This window comes from Engystomops pustulosus, chromosome 9, assembly GCF_040894005.1.
Source record: "Engystomops pustulosus chromosome 9, aEngPut4.maternal, whole genome shotgun sequence".
Lineage (NCBI taxonomy): Eukaryota > Metazoa > Chordata > Amphibia > Anura > Leptodactylidae > Engystomops > Engystomops pustulosus.
Genome location: NC_092419.1, coordinates 84,685,544 through 84,705,790, shown reverse-complemented (window position 1 = coordinate 84,705,790; position 20,247 = coordinate 84,685,544). Strand labels below are relative to the sequence as shown.

Genomic DNA, 20,247 nt, shown 5'->3' with positions numbered 1-20,247 from the left:
AAAAAGGTAAGATCATCAGGTTCTCCATGTGTCACTGGCTCTGCGATGTTCACGTGGATCCCATGTTTCCACTTGCGGTATGCAGCGGGCGGCTGTGTGAGTTACTATTTCCTCCAGATGGAAACTCGATCACAGCGCTTTTGGTTCCGCTTTACTCCGTAGTGGTCCGTATAGGAAAGAAAGGGATACGGAAAAAATAGTGCCGCAGAGTACCACTGCTACTCTTCTCACCACGACGGCCACCCCGGAAGAAGCCGTTACCGGCGAAACTCGAGTCGGGTATTGACGCCGAACGTGCACCACAATCTATTCTTAAGGCCTGTTTTTTAATCTACTTTTGTGAGTATAATATTAAAACATTTTCTTCACTAAATAGAAGCTCTGCGGCACTATTTTTTCCGTATCCCTTTCTTTCCTATACGGACCACTACGGAGTAAGGCTACATTCACACGATGTATGCCCGCCGTACCGTAGTACGGCGGGCATACATCGGCGCTGCGGAGAGGAGCAGGGGATGAGCGCTGCTCACCCCCGCCCCTCTCCATAGGGAGATACAGCGCACGGCGCCATAATACGGGAAAAGATAGGACATGTCCTATCTTTTCCCGTGCTACGGAGCGGTACGGTGCCGCACGTGTGCTGCACCGTACCGCTCCCGTACAGGGCCGTGAGCCCATAGGAGTGTATGGGGGACGTATATCGGCCGTATATACGTCGGCCGTATATACGTCCCCCATACGTTCGTGTGAATATAGCCTAAAGCGGAACCAAAAGCGCTGTGATCGAGTTTCCATCTGGAGGAAATAGTAACTCACACAGCCGCCCGCTGCATACCGCAAGTGGAAACATGGGATCCACGTGAACATCGCAGTGCCAGTGACACATGGAGAACCTGATGATCTTACCTTTTTATTGCATCGCTTACCAGATTTAAGGTACTGTCCCACATCTACATTGAATACCTGAAAGACGTTAAAGCAGAGGGAAAAGCTTCTTAGACAATTTGTGACTATAAGGAATACTGGACTCCCATTCCTTCCCTTCTCTCATTGCGCCGTCATTTCTGAACAACTAGCCTGATCTTTAGTTACCAAAATCTTGCTTTATTTTTCTGGATATAGCTCCGCCTACTACAGAAAGCCCATAACATTTTAGCTTCATTTTTGGATAAATGCCACTGAGGTTTGTTGTATTTATTTATTTAAAGAATTATGGGTTTTTGTATCAGACATTTATATTTCCATAATACCCCTTTAAATAGAGAGAGCCCTATTGAACATGACCCCCATTCCTTTTGTTTAACTGGACCATGTTACTGGTCTGTAATGTCTTATTTTGTATTGTATATGTATATTTTTTTATTATTATTATCTAGCCTAGTTTGTAGAGGATGCCCCCTGTCTATGGTGATGGTAGAATGGCCTTTCCTCTAGGTGTAGAGGATTCCCCCTGTCTATAGTGATTGTAGAACCTCCTCTCCTCTAGGTGTAGAGGATGTCCCCTGTCTATGGTGATGGTATATCCTCCTCTCCTCTAGGTGTAGAGGATGCCCCCTGTCTATGGTGATGGTAGAACCACCTCTTCTCTAGGTGTAGAGGATGCCCCCTGTCTATGGTGATGGAAGAACCACCTCTCCTCTAGGTGTAGAGGATGCCCCCTGTCTATGGTGATTGTAGAATCACCTCTCCTCTAGGTGTAGAGGATGCCCCCTGTCTATGGGGATGGTAGAACCCCCTCTCCTCTAGGTGTAGAGGATCGAGCACCCTGTCTATGGTGATGGTAGAACCCCCTCTCCTCTAGGTGTAGAGGATGTCCCCCGTCTATGGTGATTGTAGAAACACCTCTCCTCTAGGTGTAGAAGATGTCCTCTGTTTATGGTGATGGTAGAACTGCCTCTCCTCTAGGTGTAGAGGATGCCCCCTGTCTATGGTGATGGTAGAACCTCCTCTCCTCTAGGTGTAGAGGATGCCCCCTGTCTATGGTGATGGTAGAACCTCCTCTCCTCTAGGTGTAGAGGATGTCCCCTGTCTATGGTGATGGTAGAACCTCCTCTCCTCTAGGTGTAGAGGATGCCCCCTGTCTATGGTAATGGTAGAACCACCTCTTCTCTAGGTGTAGAGGATGCCCCCTGTCTATGGTGATGGTAGAACCTCCTCTCCTCTAGGTGTAGAGGATGTCCGCTGTTTATGGTGATGGTAGAACCTCCTCTCCTCTAGGTGTAGAGGATGCCTCCTGTCTATGGTGATGGTAGAACCTCCTCTCCTCTAGGTGTAGAGGATTCCCCCTGTCTATGGTGATGGTAGAACCTCCTCTCCTCTAGGTGTAGAGGATGCCCCCTGTCTATGGTGATGGTAGAACCTCCTCTCCTCTAGGTGTAGAGGATGCCCCCTGTCTATGGTGATGGTAGAACCTCCTCTCCTCTAGGTGTAGAGGATGCCCCCTGTCTATGGTGATGGTAGATCCTCCTCTCCTCTAGGTGTAGAGGATGCCCCCTGTCTATGGTGATGGTAGAACCACCTCTCCTCTAGGTGTACAGGATGCCCCCTGTCTATGGTGATGGTAGAAGCTCCTCTCCTCTAGGTGTACAGGATGCCCCCTGTCTATGGTGATGGTAGAAGCTCCTCTCCTCTAGGTGTACAGGATGCCCCCTGTCTATGGTGATGGTAGAACCACCTCTCTTTTAGGTATAGAGGATGCCCCCTGTCTATGGTGATGGTAGAGCCACCTCTCCTCTAGGTGTAGAGGATGTCCCCTGTCTATGGTGATGGTAGAACCGCCTCTCCTCTAGGTGTAGAGGATGCCCCCTGTCTATGGTGATGGTAGAACCACCTCTCCTCTAGGTGTACAGGATGCCCACTGTCTATGGTGATGGTAGAACCTCCTCTCCTCTAGGTGTAGAGGATGCCCCTGTCTATGGTGATGGTAGAACTATCTCTCCTCTAGATGTAGAGGATGCAGAAAACACATGGGATCAGTGCCATAACTTGAAGCTGATGGGCCCCAGTGCAAAGTCTGTCCCAGGACCCCAACTCTAATGTATGGTTTATGGTACTAGTCTTCTGATATGGGAAATTGACACCATACGGGTCCCATAAGCCGCTTGGGCCCGGTTGTGACCGCACCTTGTGCCCTCCCAAGTTACACCTTTGCATGAGATGTCAAAGACTGACCCCAAACATCAATGTGCTGTTAGTGTATAAGCCACCACTGAAGCCAGTCCAATTTTCTGCTATTATTTAATAATAGCTGAAAAGAAGCTGCAGAGGCCAGTACTGGAACAAATGTAACAGACAAGTTTATTAAAATGTCTTATTAAAATGAGCCGTCCCTATTTCTACAATTCATACAATACTAGAGCACCTTTTCTTTTAACTCTATGTTGTGCTGAGTATAAGTTTACATCAAAGGGTTTGTCTGGGAACATATTTTATATATAATTGGGGGTGCTTTAAAAATAATAAACTGTTTATACTCCTCTTTCTGCTTGCTCCCACCAGAAACTGCTATAGCAGTGTCACAGGTGCTCCCGCAACCTATGGTGCAGATTTACTTACCCAGTTCATTCGCGATCCAGCGGCGCGTTCTGTGTGGAGGATTCGGGTCTTCCGGCGATTCACTAAGGTAGTTACCCCGATAGGTGTCGCTGCTGCGCTGAAGTTTGTCGGAATGCCCTGAAGTTCACCAAGCCAGGCCGGGTGCAGGTAAGCGCGTGTCAAGCGACACCTTTTTTTTTTTTTTAAATTGTAGCGGTTTTTCCGAATCCGTCGGGTTTTCGCATGGTCACGCCCCCCGATTTCCATTGCCAAAAATCGCGCAAAACTGAAAAATTCGGGTAACCCACCGTAAAAACGCGATTCGGGCCACTAGTAAATGACCCCCTGTATCATAGTATCATATTATATAAGGCTGGAAAAAGACGCAAGTCCATCAAGTCCAACCTTTAACCATTAAATAAATGTTTTATCCCCATAACCTGTGATATTTTTTCTCTGCAGAAAGGCATCCAGGCCTCTCTTGAACATGTACATAGAGTCCACCATAACAACCTCCTGCGGCAGAGAGTTCTACAGTCTCACTGCTCTTACAGTAAAGAACCTTTGTCTATGTTGATGGTAAAATCGCCTCTCCTCTAGGCGTAGAGGATGCCCCCTTGTCCTGGTCACAGGCCTAGGTATAAAAAGATCTTTGGAGAGATCCTTGTACTGTCCGTTCAGGTATTTGTACATTGTAATGAGGTCTCCCCTCAGTCGTCTTTTTTCTAAACTGAATAATCCCAATTTTTTTAATCTGTCAGTGTATTCTAGTTCCCCCATTCCCCTAATAATCCTGGCTGTCTCCTCTGCACCCGTTCCAGCTCTACTATATCCTTTTTATACACTGGTGCCCAAAACTGTACACAATATTCCATGTGTGGTCTGACCAGGGATTTGTATAAGGGCAAAACTATGTCTTTATCATGAGAATCTATTCCTCTATTGATACATCCCATTATTTTATTTGCTTTAGCAGCAGCCGCCTGGCTCTGGTCACTAAAATTAAGTTTACCATCCACCAATACCCCCAAGTCCTTTTCAGCTCCAGTTTTATTAAGTAATTGACCGTTTAGAACATAATTATACTTTTTGTTTCCATGGCCCAAGTGCATAACTTTACATTTATCTACATTAAACCTCATCAACCACTTCTCTGCCCACTCCTCAAGCTTCCACAAATCCCTCTGTAATGCTAAACTATCAACCTCAGTATTTATTACTTTACACAGCTTAGTATCATCTGCAAATATTGAAACTTGACTGCGTAGACCCACTACAAGGTCATTAATAAAAATATTAAAAAGAAGTGGCCCCAATACTGACCCCTGTGGCACTCCACTGGTAACATCAACCCAATCTGAGAATATGCCATTAATGACCACCCTCTGTTTTCTATCACTAAGCCAATTATTTACCCAAATACACAGATTTTCTCCTATTCCCAGCAGTCTCATTTTATATACCAACCTTTTATGTGGCACGGTGTCAAATGCCTTTGAAAAGTCCAGATATACAACATCCACAGCATCTCCCAGATCCAGTCTTGAACTTACCTCCTCGTAGAAACCAGATTAGTCTGACAGGACCGATCTCTCATAAACCCATGCTGACGCTGGGTTATAAGGTTGTGCACAGTGAGATACTCCAGGATAGCATCTCTAACAAACCCCTCAAATATTTTTTCCCACCACAGAAGTTAGACTCACGGGTCTGTAGTTTCCAGGATCGCTATTTGATCCTTTTTTGTATATTGGTACCACATTTGCTATGCACCAGTCCTGTGGAACATAACCAGTCCTCAGTGAATCTTCAAAAATAACGGTCTGTCTATCACCGTACATAATTCATGCAGAACCCGGGGGTGTATGCCATCTGGCCCCGGTGATTCATCTATCTTAGTGGTTGCGAGGCGGCGCCGTACCTCTTCCTGGATTAAACTGTTGACATTCCAAAAAGAATTTACATTATTCCTCATTGTGTCTTCCACCAGGGGATTTTCCTGGGTAAAGACAGTTGAGAAAGCGACATTCAGTAGATTGGCTTTTTCCTCATCTCCTTCCACCATGACCCCCATGTTATTTCTAAGGGGACCCACACTCTCTTTTAGTTTCTTATCGTTTATATACTTGAAAAATAATTTGGGATTACTTTTGCTCTCCCTGGCAATATTTCTCTCAGTCTCTATTTTTGCGGCCTTTATCTGCTTTTTACAGGATTTATTTTTCTCTCTATAATCCTGTAATGCCTCATTGCTACCTTCACGTTTTAGCACCTTAAACGCTTTATCTTTCTCGCTTATTGCTTTCCTTACAAGACTAGTTAGCCACATAGGCTTTTTCTTGTTCCTTTTATGCTTAAGGTATGTGTTTATCACAGGACTTTCCCTTACGTCCCCATGACGGCCCACCTGGAGGATGACCCCTTGACCTCTGTAGGGACAGGAAGCAGAGAAGTTAAAAGGCCCCACCCCGGCATCCGTACTCCAGTGTCTTCCTGTCCCTACACAGGGCAGGGAGCAGAGATAGATCTCTCCTCACGGGCCTCCTCCAGGGGGGCAGTGGGGGGAGCACAAGTCTGCAGGCACGGGCCGTCCCTTACCCTGCCAGTTCCCGGACCTCGCCTCGGCGCATCGCGCGTCCTCCCTGGCTCCGTGGGGAACTGTTGTGCCGGCTCTACCCCCGACTCCGCGTAGTTCCAGGGTACCCGGAAGTCGGAGCACGCGTGGTGGCTCCGGTCACGTGCTCCGACGCTTCATTGGTGAACTTCCGGTCGCACCGGAAGTGACGATTGGAGTCACTGATTGGCCGAGGCCGGATCACGTGTTGCGGCACACGAATTACAGGACTTCCGGTCGCACCGGAAGTGACGTTGGGGGCTCGGCGGCGCCAAAATTAAAAGTTTGGTCGCAGGTAGTCACTCTGACTCTGAGGTCTAGATCGCCTACCACTACGCCGATAAGGTACTGTACACTAGGCTGATGTATTAATGTACTTGATTCTGTATATATTGTACTGCTGTATGTGAATAAGCCCCCCTTACCTATGATTATAGGACCCATGGAAGTATCTATCTTTTCTAGCGAGGTCCTGGCCATGGAATCTTCTGTATCAGATCCCCTGTCTACAGGCCTTGTGAGTGTCTTAAAGATTAATGGGGCAGGGGCTCTATTCATATATATGTTATATCCCCTGTAAGTACTAAGCTGTCACTTATCTCTTGGCAGGAGCCGAAAGAGAAAGTGAGGAGCAAAGATCCCTCTAAAGATGGGAAGAAATCAGCCTATCGTAAATGCAACATGTGCAATACAAGGCTTAATTCCAATTATAAAAAACCAGTATGCAAGGAATGTCTGGATAACCTTCTAAAAGAGGAGCGAACAGGCTTTAGGGAAGAGATACGTGCTTTCATTAAAGAAGAAGTCCATTCTTCTGTAGCCTCCTCCATAGCCTCACTTAGCCTCCCTGGGCCCCCACCCAAAAGGGCCTTAATATGTGCCTCAGAATCAGACCCTGACTCAGAGGATAATTCCTCCGTTAAGGATTCTCTAGACCTGGAGCCGTCCACTTCTCTATCCGCTTCAAAAATGGAATCCAGATATCTGTTTTCCTCTGACGACTTAGACCAATTGCTTAAAGCCATTCGTGATACTCTAAAAATTGAAGAAGTGGAAGAAGCTAGATCCATTCAGGATGAGCTGTTTGGCATCCTTAGATCCCAGAAAAAGAGAGTATTCCCCATTAACGATACTCTCAAACAACTCATTCAGGAAGAGTGGAGAGATCCAGAAAAGAGGATTTCTGTGTCTAAGGAATTCAGGAATCGTCTATTATTTGACGAAAATGATACTAAATTCTGGAATTCACCTCCCAAGGTTGATGTCCAGGTAACAAAATTAACAAAGCGCACTGACCTGCCCTTTGAAGACTCTATCCAGCTAAAAGATCCTATGGATAGGAAAGCTGACTGTTTACTTAAAAAAGCTTGGGAGTCTGCTATGCTTAATCTAAAAGCGAATGTAGCCACTACCTCGGTTGCCCGTACGATGTACTTCTGGCTATCTGAGCTGGGAAATCACATTAGGGAAGGCACTCCCAGAGAACTCCTGTTAGAGGCTCTTCCAACTTTAAAGTCGGCTACTGCCTTTATTGCTGATGCATCTGGTGAATCCGTCAGGTTCTCTGCAAAAGAAGGAGCATTGTCCATTGCAACTAGAAGAGCGCTATGGCTAAGGAAATGGTGTGGGGATTTCAGGTCAAAGTCCAAACTTTGCAGCATTCCATTTGAGGGAGAATTTGTGTTTGGTCCTGAACTGGACTCTATTCTGGAGAAGGCGGCGGACAAAAAGAAGGGGTTTCCTGAGGTTAAAAAACCACCCAGAAAACAGCCCTTTCAGGACTTTAGAGATCGAAAAAATTCATACAGAGGCAAAGGCAAGCAAGGGCGCTGGAGCCATCCGAAAGGAGGTAGAGGTAGAGGCTTCCTCCTCAGCTCCAGTAATTCAACCTCATTTGGGAGACAATGACGCCAAAGTGGGAGGAAGGTTACTAGGGTTCCTTGCACGATGGTCCCAGATCACATCCAACCCTTGGATTCTGGACATAATAAAGCAAGGGTACAAGCTAGAATTAACATCTCTTCCTCCCCAAAAGTTTATCCTGACCAGGCTGGGGTCTCAAAAGTTGACTGCTTTAATTTTTCAGGAAGTCCAGAAACTCATTCAGATGGATGTAATTACACCTGTTCCAGAAGAAAAGTGGAAGGGCGGTCACTTCTCCCCCTTGTTCCTCATCCAAAAGCCAAATGGATCCCACAGGATGATTTGCAACCTCAAAGGTTTGAACCAGCATCTCTTGTACAGGAAGTTCAAGATGGAGTCAATAAAGTCTGCAGTAACACTGATCCATCCAGGAGCCTACATGTGCACGATAGACCTGAAGGACGCGTATTACCACGTCCCTATCTACCTTCCGTCTCAAAAGTTTTTGAGGTTTGCAATAGTCTCACCACAGGGGAAGAAACTATGCTTCCAATACAGGTCTCTACCTTTCGGGATAGCATCAGCGCCAAGAGTGTTTTCAAAAATCATCATAGAGGTCGTAGCCTTCTTAAGAACACATCAAGTCCTGGTCGTTCCATACCTGGACGACTTACTCATAATAGCGAAAAATCGAGAAGAACTTATTCTACACCGAGACTTTACAATCCAAACGCTACAGAATCTGGGATGGATTATAAACTGGGAGAAGTCTGCCTTGCATCCGGATACTCAGATCCTTTTCCTGGGAACCCTCCTGGACTCTGTGAACCAGAAATCTTATCTTCCCAGAGAAAAGTCAGAACGCCTGGTAGGTCAGATCAACGTTTTTCTCCATCGCCAGAAATGCTCGATAAGAGATGCTATGAAGCTCCTGGGGCAGTTAACATCTTGCATCCAGTGTGTCCAGTGGGCACAGAACCATACGAGAGTCCTGCAAGGTTGGATACTACAATCATGGGACAAAGATCCCCTACACCTGGACAATTGCATCAGCATTACTCCTGCGGTCAAACAGTCCTTAGTGTGGTGGACCATTCCTACACACCTACAGAGGGGAGTTCCATGGCATCCTTGGCCCCTATCTATAGTCCAGACAGATGCAAGTCAAAAGGGCTGGGGTGCGAACATAGCAGGATCCTTCTTCCAGGGAAGCTGGCCTCCTCATATCCAAAGAATGTCATCCAACTATCGAGAACTGAGGGCAGTCCTGGAAACCCTGAAGACAGCCAGTCATCTTCTGGTGGGACAATACGTGAAAGTCCTATCGGACAACTCAACGACAATAGCCTACCTACAGCATCAAGGGGGTACAAGATCTCCAGACCTTTCAGACCTCTCGAGCGAAATATTCTCATGGGCAGAATTGAACATCAAGTCTTTATCGGCAGTTCATCTGAGAGGGAAGGACAACAAGGTGGCAGATTTTCTGAGCAGGAAAAAACTAGACCACAACGAATGGTGTCTGAACCAAAAAGTATTCCAGCTTCTAACCCAGATGTGGGGAATACCTGTAGTGGATCTGTTTGCCACCAGGGAAAATACGAAAGCGGAACTTTTTTACTCTCTCAGTTATTCAGAGACCACCTCGAAGTTAGATGCATTCAGCCACAAGTGGGACGCTCCTCTGGCATATGCCTTTCCTCCTCTGCCTATAATTGCAAGAGTTCTCCGGAAAATTCAAAGAGACGAATCCAAGGTCATTCTCATTGTTCCCTTCTGGCCCAAAAAGAGCTGGTTTCCGCTCCTAAAGAAGATGGCTCTAGCAGAACCTCTAATGCTACCCATTCAGGAAGATCTCCTCCATCAAGGGCCGCTTTTTCATCCGAAGCCACAGGATCTCAAGCTCTCGGCCTGGATCCTGAAAGGAGCTTTTTGAGGGCAAAAGGCCTTTCGGACAAGGTAATCTCTACTCTACAATCCAGTAGAAAACCAGTTACCTCAGCTATATACCTGAAGATATGGAAGAAGTTTATTTCTTTCTGTGGTCCAGCAGTTCCCAATCAATCTTCTCCTAATATCTTACAGATCTTAGAATTCCTGCAAGCTGGGTTCGACATGGGCCTTAAGACTAGTACCCTTAAAGTCCAGATTGCAGCACTAAGTGTGTTCTTTGATTCATCCCTGGCGGATCACAGATGGATAAAGAGGTTTGTAAAAGCAACTGTCCGAATCAGGCCCTCAGTGAAACCTTCAGTAGCTCCCTGGGACTTATCCTTAGTGCTAAATTTTCTTACTGGACCTCAGTTTGAACCAATTGAATCTGTAAGCCTTAGAAACCTTACCTTGAAAACTGCCTTCTTAATTGCAATCACTACTGCAAGAAGGATTGGCGAGATTCAGGCACTGTCTATAAATGAACCTTATTGTTTAATTTCAGATGACAGGATCATTTTAACGCTTGACCCAAACTTTGTCCCCAAGGTTTGCACAGCTTTCCACCGAAACCAGGAAGTGGTCCTACCTTCATTTTGCCAGAATCCAAGAGCCGCTAAGGAAATCAGCTGGCATTCCCTGGATGTAAGAAGAATAGTGCTCAGGTACATGGAAGTCTCTAAGAGCTGGCGGAAGGACTCTAATATTCTTCTCCAATTCCAAGGGAAAAACAAAGGGAAGAAGGCCTCAAAATCGTCCTTATCCAGATGGATAAAAACCGTTATCAAAGAGGCTTATGAGGCTCTGGAAATGGCTGTCCCAGATACCATAAAAGCCCATTCCACAAGAGCGATGGCTACCTCCTGGGCTGAAAGAAGAGGAGCCACAATTGAGCAGATATGTAAAGCGGCTACCTGGTCTTCTTCTCTTACCTTCGCTAAACATTACAGATTGGACATTCCGAATAACATGGACCTTTCCTTTGGGAGAAAGATACTACAGGCCGTAGTCCCTCCCTAAAAAATAATTCATCTGGTATATCTCCAGGTGGGCCGTCATGGGGACGTAAGGGAAAAAGTGAATTAGTCTTACCGGTAATTCCATTTCCTTAGTCCACCATGACGGCCCATATATTTTTTCCCACCCTAGATATGTCATTTAATGTATTTAAAAACTTGCTTGATTTAATTGTTTGTGCATATTAACAGGCAATAAATCGGGTTGCATCCAAGCCGGTGTAGTTATTTGGTAGACACTGGAGTACGGATGCCGGGGTGGGGCCTTTTAACTTCTCTGCTTCCTGTCCCTACAGAGGTCAAGGGGTCATCCTCCAGGTGGGCCGTCATGGTGGACTAAGGAAATGGAATTACCGGTAAGACTAATTCACTTTTTTTCAGAATATATGGGGGGGGCTTTTGTCTTTGAGAACATTATCCCAGTCTATGCCTTTAAGGTCTTCCCTTAGTTGCAAAAAATTTGCCCTCCTGAAGTTTAGAGTGGTGGTTGCCCCTTCACTAACGCTCTTAGTAAAGCGTAATACAAAATCAATGATATTATGATCACTATTACCCAGGTTCCCCCCAACCTGTAGTTTTGATACCCTATCAGGTCTGTTGGTTAGGATAGGTCTCGGGCTCAGCCGTGCCTCTCCGCGTGCCCCCGCGACATCCGCTTACCCGTCCTTGCACCTGTTTCCGTGTCCACGGACGTGCACACACGTCCCCGTTTCCAAGGCTGTGCGAGCCTGCTTCAGAAGACATAAAGGGCCAGTGCAACGTTAATTGCCGCTGGCTTTACCCAGAATCCTATTTAACCCAGCATCTCCCGACACATCCTGCCGGATATTGGTGCTATATGCCTTGGAGTATGCTCGTATTGTTGCCCTGTGCTCGTGTATTGATTTCCCGTTGTGACCCCGGACCTGTACCTGTTTATGCTCCTCCCCTGCCAGTCTGACCTTCTGCTTAGCCTCTGACATTGATCCTGTGCCGCCTGTCCTGACCTCGTACCTGTCCCCGACCACGAACTTGCCTTCCGTTTCTGTACCTCGCCTTGGCTGCCACCGCGCACAAAGTCGCACCTGTGGAATTACCTGGTGGTACCACGCAGCGGCAAGTCCAACCTGTTTTGCGACAGGCTCTGGTGAAAACCGGGTGCCACTTAAACTCCGGTCCCAGGTGTTGGCTTAAATCATCGTCCACGGTGGTCCAGTGTGTACACTACCCCTGGAGCACGACAAGCAGGTGAACGACTGCGGTATTTAAAGGAAACCTGCCACTTGAAGTGGCAGGTATAAGAGCGAACTACCGAGCACCAGCTCAGGGTGAGCTGGTGCCGGAGCTTATTTTTGTTAGTGTTTTAAACCGCAGTATCGCGGTTTAAAACACTTTTTAAACTTTATGGCCGAAGCTGCTTCGGCGCAGGGAGGTACGCGCTCGGCGCACCATACGCTTCACTTCCTATGCAGCCGCGTGCACGGTCGCGCGCATGGTAAGCGCCGAGCGCGTACCTCCCTGTGCCGAAGAAGCTCCGGCCATAAAGTTTAAAAAGTGTTTTAAACCGTGATACTGCAGTTTAAAACACTAACAAAAATAAGCCCCGGCACGAGCTCACCCTGAGCTGTTGCTCGGTAGTTCCCTCTTATACCTGCCACTTCAAGTAGTAGGTTTCCTTTAAACATAGGCCGGCAGTAACGGGTTGCGCAGTGGCTGTACGGGATTGTGAGGAGTGGTGAGTATTATTTCAGTGGAAATTAAAGTATTTTCTAAAAACACACGTGCAGGAGAGGTAACAAGACTGGGAATACACAAGCTTGGTTTTGCTGCAGTGTCCGTGATCACTGAGAACCAATGCAGTATAACTGCTGTTGATCAGTTTGTGTGCCCCTAGACACTACTAAGGTCATTACGCTGGTAATCTCTCTGGTACCAGCAACGGAAACCCTCACTGGTTAATTCTGCTGCAGTGTTACCGATGTCAATGATGGGTGGTCTAGGGCCAAGAGACACCAGTGCAAAGCACCAGTGGTCAGCCATAGAAAACTCACATACAAACAAGATTAGGGCTGGCAGAGATCTGGAAGTTTCCAATAATAGAAGAGTGAGCAAGGCCTGAGTAAAGAGGAGACAGTTCCCATAGTCACTATAGTACAGCAAAAGACACAGTTACACTTATCAGGGCAGGGGAGTAACCACAGGGGTAGCAGCCATAGGATCTGCTATGGGGCTCACAATGTCAGGGGGCCCAGCACCTAGGATATTGGGTGTGAATATTCTGTATTAGTGTGTGTGGTGTGTATATACTGTATTTGTATGTGTGTGTATATGCTGTATGTCTAAATATGGTAATATATATATATATATATATATATATATATATATGTGTGTGTATTTGATTTATGTGTGTATATGTGATGTGTGTATGCTGTATGTGAGTATCATAATATGTATATTTTTTTAAGGGTGGGGGGGCCCTATTCAGAAGTCTGCTATGGGGTCCTACCTCTCCTTGTTACGCCCCAGTAGCAGGATGTCATGGGTACTATCCCATTGTGTGTTCTCCTCATCCCCAGGTTGTATACTGTATCTTTCTAGCTTTAAAAGATGCACTATAACATTGTATATGCTGTAACCTATGGTTACCTAGGACAATGAGACATATACTGTATGAACAAATGAATGTAGTACTTTCTGTTTCAATAGAAACCTGTATGAAGTGTCATCTCGGCAGCCGCAGGTAAGTAAGTCACATCCTGCTCCTAATTTGTGTGTGTAAGTAAATGTGCTGAGCGTCTCCTACATGAGGTGACACCCACAGTGGGAAGGCTCTCTCTGATATCTTCTTCTCTTTATATGTCAGATCTCCTTCAGCGCCTGAGACAAGCAGGATTTCTACTCTATGAACATGGCTCGCTCAGCCTCAACAATCCTAAGGGTCTTTCTTAACAGATTACATGGTCCGAGGTGCCCCAAGAGTTATACATCAACCCTGGCATTATCTGGGAGCCACATGAAGACCTTCACGACTTCTGCCAAATGCCAAGATGCAAAATCCAACACTGGGTGAGAACAATCTGTAATGACTGCAAAAACTTTTAGCACTGACCTAAATATGTATAATTATGTTTTCTTTATAGTTCTATTGAGATATTATCGTATTTCCTTCTTATTATTTAGCTCATATAGTTAAACTTATTACATACATTGTAGGGCTTCTTTCATTTCGGTTGTATTAATGTCTCAGAAATGAATGGTGAAAGATCTGTCAGTGATAATAAAGGTAAGACTTACCGTAGCTTTAAGCTAAGTAAGAGCCAAACTATACAAGTGATTTGACAGTCAAATATTATTTGATTGGATCTTGTGATAGAGCAGGAGATGCTGAGAAAAGTTATAACACGTTTTATTAAAAAAGTCTCAGTATAACTTGTAATTCATGAAACTGCCTTCTCCCCCCAGCTTAGAAGTCCAGTGGGTTTTTGTACACAGTGACAACTGCCTCTCTATGCGAACTTGTACATGGATGGCTGTGTAATAACTCTATACCAGTGGTGGCGAACCTATGGCACAGGTGCCGGAGGTGCCACTCAGAGCCATCTCTGTGGGCACCCAGAAATCACCCTAGCACAGAGTTTTCCAGAAACTTCCTGCAGGAAGAGGAAGTAGGTGTAGACAGGGCTGGATTATCATTGGAGCTTCTGCCCACGTTTCTTCTTTCTCAAAAGGACCCTGGAGGAAAGCTACATTGATTATCTGAATATCCCCTCCTTCATTTAATGGTATTGGGGTCTTCAATATGCCAATACGATTGATAGCTGTGGAAGAGCAGGGAGCAATAAGCTGCTGTTTAAATTACCCTGTTGGGCACTCGGCCTCTAAAAGCTTCGCCATCACTGCTCTATACCCACCAATCTACTTTAAGGCCCTCGGACTATACAATGTGCAGGCGCTTTTAGTTTTCTCTCTAGTCCCCACAGTTGCTGACATATCAGTCCCTGTGGCCTGTATCTGACCATTATATTCCTCTCTACTGTCAGAGAGGAGTTGCTGCGAGGGGGTTTGTGTTATGTTAATCTTCTTTGATTAGTAACATGTCCCTATCTCTGCTCCAGCTCCTCCTCTCTGACAGTGGAGAGGATAATAATTGACAGATATCTTTAATGATATCTCAGCAACTGTGGGGGCTAGAAAGATATTTCAAAGTGCCACTGAATCTCTGTAACACCCCCTACGGAGTGGTAGGTTCATATCCATACGTGTGAAGTACAGGCAGTCCTCGGGTTACATACAAGATAGGGTCTGTAGGTTTGTTCTTAAGTTGAGTTTGTATGTAAGTCGGAACCGTATACTTTATAATTGTAACCCTAGTCAAAAAATTTTTGGTCTCTGTGACAATTGGATTTTAAAAATTCTGGATTGTAATAAGAACCGGGAATAATAATAAATCTTAATTACAGACACCATTGATAACTGTTATAGCTGATTATTGTAGCCTAAGACTAAAGCACAATAAATTACCAAAATCCAGAGGTTCGTTTGTAACTAGGGGTCGTATGTAAGTCAGGTGTTCTTAAGTAGGGGACCGCCTGTAGTCCTCTTTAAGTGATTGCGTTTTTTCTTTTTTGTTTCAAAACCTTTGTGCATATATAAAAACTCAGTTAAAATCCGCATGTACTCTTTTTTTAATCCTCCTGATTTTAGCCTCAAAAAGTATCTCTTTTTGCCAGAAAGCCACTATTAAGTTTTTAGCTACAAAGAAAGGGCAATGAACTGAACCTTTGACCTGGGTGAAGGAAAGCCTGGCTACAGCTCTCCTTTATACTAGATAATTTTCTAGACATTTAAATAGTTTTTTTAATTTCCACTTATAAGTTTATAAATCCAATGCAATAATCAGTGCAATACATAGTGAACCTCCATCTATTCCTGTCTATGTCATGTATTTCTATCCTGTCTTCAATCAAATACATTACAGCTCAGATGTATTCAGGGTTGGAATAATAGACCAAGGTCTTGTTAGACTGCAGTAAAACTTCTCTGATGTCAGGAGTTTCAAGGTCCTTCCGAAATGATAACAGCGGTCATTGACCTTCTACAATTCAGAGTATAGAAGATGCATATAGAATACAGAAAGATGTGACTTTAGCCATTACTTTTTGTATCCAGATTGTCCTGGACTTCCAACACTACTTGCTTGGACTTTTATAAATGTGATAAATTATGACAGATAAAATATGTGGTTTATGTTTTTATGCTTTCATAGTAATTTTCTCTGAAGTGTTGCTTCATATACTCTAGTTACAGATAAAGAAGTCTGATCTGTAAAGCCTTCTGCTTGACTCTAAATGTAGTTAAAGGGAATCTGTCACAATGAATGTCATTTTTAGCTCGTGAGAGGTTCCAATAACCTTTGCTTTATTGATTTTAAAAATGTCTATGTCTGCCTTCTGAATCATTTCAGTAGTTTCTTTTACATTACCCGGCTCCCTGCCAGCAGTGTGCGGTTGGTCCCAGGGGAGGTGAAGGAACTGCATGACTGTGGAGGACAGGAGAAACAGGCACACACAGGCTGCGGCTCCTCCGGGACTCACCACATGCTGCTTGAAGGGAGCCTGGTAAAGGTAAAATAAACTTATATAAAGTAGTGAAATGATTCAGAATGCTGAAAAGGCATTTTTAAAATCAGTATAGTATAGACTATTGGAACCTGATGTCAGCTAAATATGACATTGCTGGTGACAGGTTTGCTTCAGGAAAACCTGACCATCAAGAGAAAAGCATTATACTGGCTTTTGAGTCATTCAGGCAGGGTTGGCGCCAGGTTTCAGTAGGCCCCTGGGCAACAGAGCCTCAGAAGGCCCCTTTGCAGTGAACTCACGTGGCGGAATTAAAAATTCAGACACTAAAACAGTCTCCTGTTCCCTGAAATATTCCCTAGTTTATCATCCCAAACAGCCACCTCACTGATATTTTATATAAAGCCAGTATCTTGTTTCATATAACACCCCCCCCCCTTTGCCCCCTATGGATTCTTAGATACAGCCCTCCTCAACTCCATGGATTTGTTGTGTACAGCCTTATGTGGTCTCCCAGCAGCTCTGGGCCCCGGCACTTGCCCGGGTATGCCCAATGCTGACACCGGCCCTGCATTCAGCCACTAAATAAGTGTCCAGAATCCCACCAAACTGACTCACAAGACATTTTTTACAGTACAGTATTGTATTTTCCAAATGGATGGAATATATTTGCACTACAGTGGTCTCTACAAGGTAAATATGTTGTTACATGTCGTTACTGTGTGCTTTGTCTCATAGAAGTGAGTCCTAAGCAGTAGATCCTTTCATTTACAATGTCCTATAGTGTAAGAAGTGCATAAAGTACACATTAGGGATGTGCGTCCAGGACTCATCAAGATGTTCCAGAATTTTTTGTTTTTCTTTATGTCCTGGACCTAGTACACCTCCTGTAATGTCCCTGTATTTATACCATAATGTACTCAATTGTGGGAAGAATTAGAAAGAAGCAATTTACAATTCTTTTGCAGAAACTCAGAAGAAAATTTGAGAGTAAATTTCATCAACCGTGATGGAGAAACTTTAACAGCCACAGCTAAGGAAGGGGAGAGTCTACTAGATGTGGTCATCCGGCACCGCCTGAATATTGATGGGTTTGGTAAGAGTTTGGGATATTTTACATAAATATTAAAAAATATGGCTACATTAAAAAATTAAAGAAGTAAGTATAAGTTAAAATCTAAGTTTTAGTTTGTGATAAACTATGTGTATAATCCTTTTTTATGCTTTCTTCTTCCAGGAGCCTGCGAGGGGACTCTAGCTTGTTCTACCTGCCACCTCATATTCGATCGGAAAATCTTTGATCAGTTGGGTTCCATTTCAGATGAGGAGTTGGACATGTTGGATTTGGCATTTGGATTGACAAATACGTACGTTCTTGAATAGTTAGTGAATGTAATGTATACATGCTACAGTTTCTTATTCTTTAGTGCCCTTTTGAAAAGAACCATGTAGGATACTATGTTGTTTTATATTAAAGATATTGGGGCACATTAACTAAGGGTCCGAACACCGCATTTTCGTCGGGTTTCTCGACTTTTTACCGTTTTGCCCTGAATTGCCGCAGGTTTTTGGCGCACGCGATTAGATTGTGGGGCATCGGCGCCGGCTTGCATGCGTCACAAATCGGGGGGCGTGGACATCGGACGACCAGACTGATTCGGACAAACCGCAGAATTTAAAAATGAAATTGTGTTGCAAGATCAGCACTCACATGCACCAGGAAGAAGAAGGTGAACTCCGGCGGACCTCAGCGGGGGAAGCGACAGATGCAGGAAATTGTTTGCACGATCTTAGTGAATTGCGGCAGACCCGAATCCTCGTCGGACAGCGCTTGTCAGTGATTGCGACGAGACGGGTAAGTAAATGTGCCCTACCATGTTGTTTTATATTTAAAGATATTATCCCCCCTTTTTCAAATTGATGGCTTATCATTAGGATATTCTGTTTATATTAGGATAGCTTCTCACACAGTCCTGTATCATGGGCTGACCACGTCCTGTATCATGGGCTGATCGATATTGGCTGTAAGTCAGGTCAACAGGCAGGCAAAGGAAACATTGGGGGAACTTTCCTGGAAAACTCTTGCTTTGTGTGGGCAAGCATTAGCCCGCTTAAAATTGCCAATTGGAAGAATGGTCATGAAGGAAACACATGTGAGTGCAATGGGTGCCACTTATATTGCTGAGCTGTTAGCATCCCTCATATCACTTCTAGGGGTGACAAAGGGTGTCATATGTGATGGCTTCTCATCCCACCAGCAGTTGGGGAAATGTGTCAATAATTAGTATGATTAGAGTTACCGTAATCCCAACCTTTATCTCAAACAGAAACTGGATGTTTTGCTAAGTTCAGTATAGTTTCTTGTCCACAACACCTCTGCAAACCAGAGCAATGGTGACTGGCTGTCAATGAAAGGACATGTACATGATGGAAAGATGATGACTGCCATGGTCCCAGGGCTGCATGAAAATTAGTGGCACCCACTAGACCAATTCTTTTTAATGCTTGGACATTTACTAACTCCATACCGTACCATAACAAAGCATCTTATGAAAGGATAGGGGTTTCTTTTGTTGGCTTTCAGTTCTACAGTTTAAGGACCTTTGGAGAACCTTCAGTGGTCCTGTAAGAGCTCTGGTATACATTTGCGTTGAGAGCTAGCAGACATACAGTATATAAAATTAGGTATCTCGGCTTACACTCGGGTCAGCTTATACTCAAAAATATAGTGTATATTATAAACCTCTATTGGACATGTAGGGACACATAACCACAAACTACATGCACCGAATGCGGTGATGATTCTTTGGAAAACATTAAATTATTGTTAACTTGTACAAAAATCTTTTATATTACAGGTCTAGACTTGGATGTCAGATTTGCATGACCAAAGCCATTGATGGAATGACCGTTCGAGTGCCAAGAGATTTATCTGATGCCAGAAGAGACCTAGCTGAAAAGCAGAGCAATCAGTAACTAATACACCATCACTAGTACACATCACTATCCCGGGATGAAGAGTTCTTCTTAATCTAGGCGATGGGATATCAATGTCATCATGTTGTACTTGGCCAGTGCAGGTCTGGACAAGAACTCTAGTTGCATTACAGGTGGTAGTATCCAGCATTTTTACAACATGGATGTAGGATTTGAAAAACATTTTTTTTTAGAATATAGATATTGCTAAGCAATGTAATTGTAAATAAAATGACAATAGTAAAAGGCTGTGCACCAGAAAACAAGTTATTGTTCAGCTGTGTGCGCCAAATCCATAGGTGTGTAGATACAATGCAGCATATAAACTAAAATGTTGTGTAAAGACTGTAAAGTCATCTGACCTTCATTATGATAATGTTTATAACATTTTAATCACAGCAAATTAAAACATTAACTCCCAGCACCTTCAGGAGTGGCTCCATTGTATTCCCTTTTATTTATTTTTATTTGGTACTACTCCATATGCACTGCATAAAAACATAAAGGGAGCTGTTACATCTGTGCCTATGTGCCTTGTCCTCCTGGTTCTGGTGAATATTCTGCTCTGTTTTAATGTCTTGTCTCCATGTTTTGCACTTTGGAGCAGGAAGGAAACATTGACTAGTTGTCCCCTACTGCCTAGGGTAAGTGAAGCAATCAGGAATGGACATCTGGTAAGGTGGTTCAGTCTCAGAGGACACTGTCTCTGACCATGCCAAATGTCAATTTCCAGATCCTGCATTACAGGGAACAC

The 20,247-nt window shown here is 44.5% G+C and overlaps 2 protein-coding genes across 2 annotated transcripts; both read left to right on the top strand.

Moving 5' to 3' along the window:
• Nucleotides 1-6,471: 6,471 nt before the first annotated feature.
• LOC140077078 (uncharacterized) lies at nt 6,472-8,064 on the top strand. Its single transcript, XM_072123945.1, has 2 exons — nt 6,472-6,665; nt 6,758-8,064. The coding sequence occupies exons 1-2, from the start codon at nt 6,576-6,578 to the stop codon at nt 8,054-8,056; spliced, it is 1,389 nt and encodes a 462-aa protein (XP_071980046.1). The 5' UTR covers nt 6,472-6,575; the 3' UTR covers nt 8,057-8,064.
• Nucleotides 8,065-12,646: 4,582 nt separating this feature from the next.
• Nucleotides 12,647-19,932, top strand: LOC140076588 (adrenodoxin-like). The gene is made up of 6 exons (XM_072123182.1): nt 12,647-12,673; nt 13,645-13,678; nt 13,802-14,004; nt 17,486-17,613; nt 17,755-17,884; nt 19,376-19,932. The coding sequence occupies exons 3-6, from the start codon at nt 13,841-13,843 to the stop codon at nt 19,491-19,493; spliced, it is 540 nt and encodes a 179-aa protein (XP_071979283.1). The 5' UTR covers nt 12,647-12,673; nt 13,645-13,678; nt 13,802-13,840; the 3' UTR covers nt 19,494-19,932.
• Nucleotides 19,933-20,247: the final 315 nt, after the last annotated feature.

What these genes read in the sequence shown, in the direction of transcription:
- LOC140077078 (XM_072123945.1), top strand. Translation starts at nt 6,576, where the DNA reads ATGATTATAGGACCCATGGAAGTATCTATCTTTTCTAGCGAGGTCCTG. An exon ending in ATCCCCTGTCTACAGGCCTT is followed by an intron (nt 6,666 to 6,757) that starts GTGAGTGTCTTA and finishes ATCTCTTGGCAG; the next exon opens with GAGCCGAAAGAGAAAGTGAG.
- LOC140076588 (XM_072123182.1), top strand. Translation starts at nt 13,841, where the DNA reads ATGAACATGGCTCGCTCAGCCTCAACAATCCTAAGGGTCTTTCTTAAC. An exon ending in CCTGAATATTGATGGGTTTG is followed by an intron (nt 17,614 to 17,754) that starts GTAAGAGTTTGG and finishes TTCTTCTTCCAG; the next exon opens with GAGCCTGCGAGGGGACTCTA. An exon ending in GCATTTGGATTGACAAATAC is followed by an intron (nt 17,885 to 19,375) that starts GTACGTTCTTGA and finishes TTTATATTACAG; the next exon opens with GTCTAGACTTGGATGTCAGA.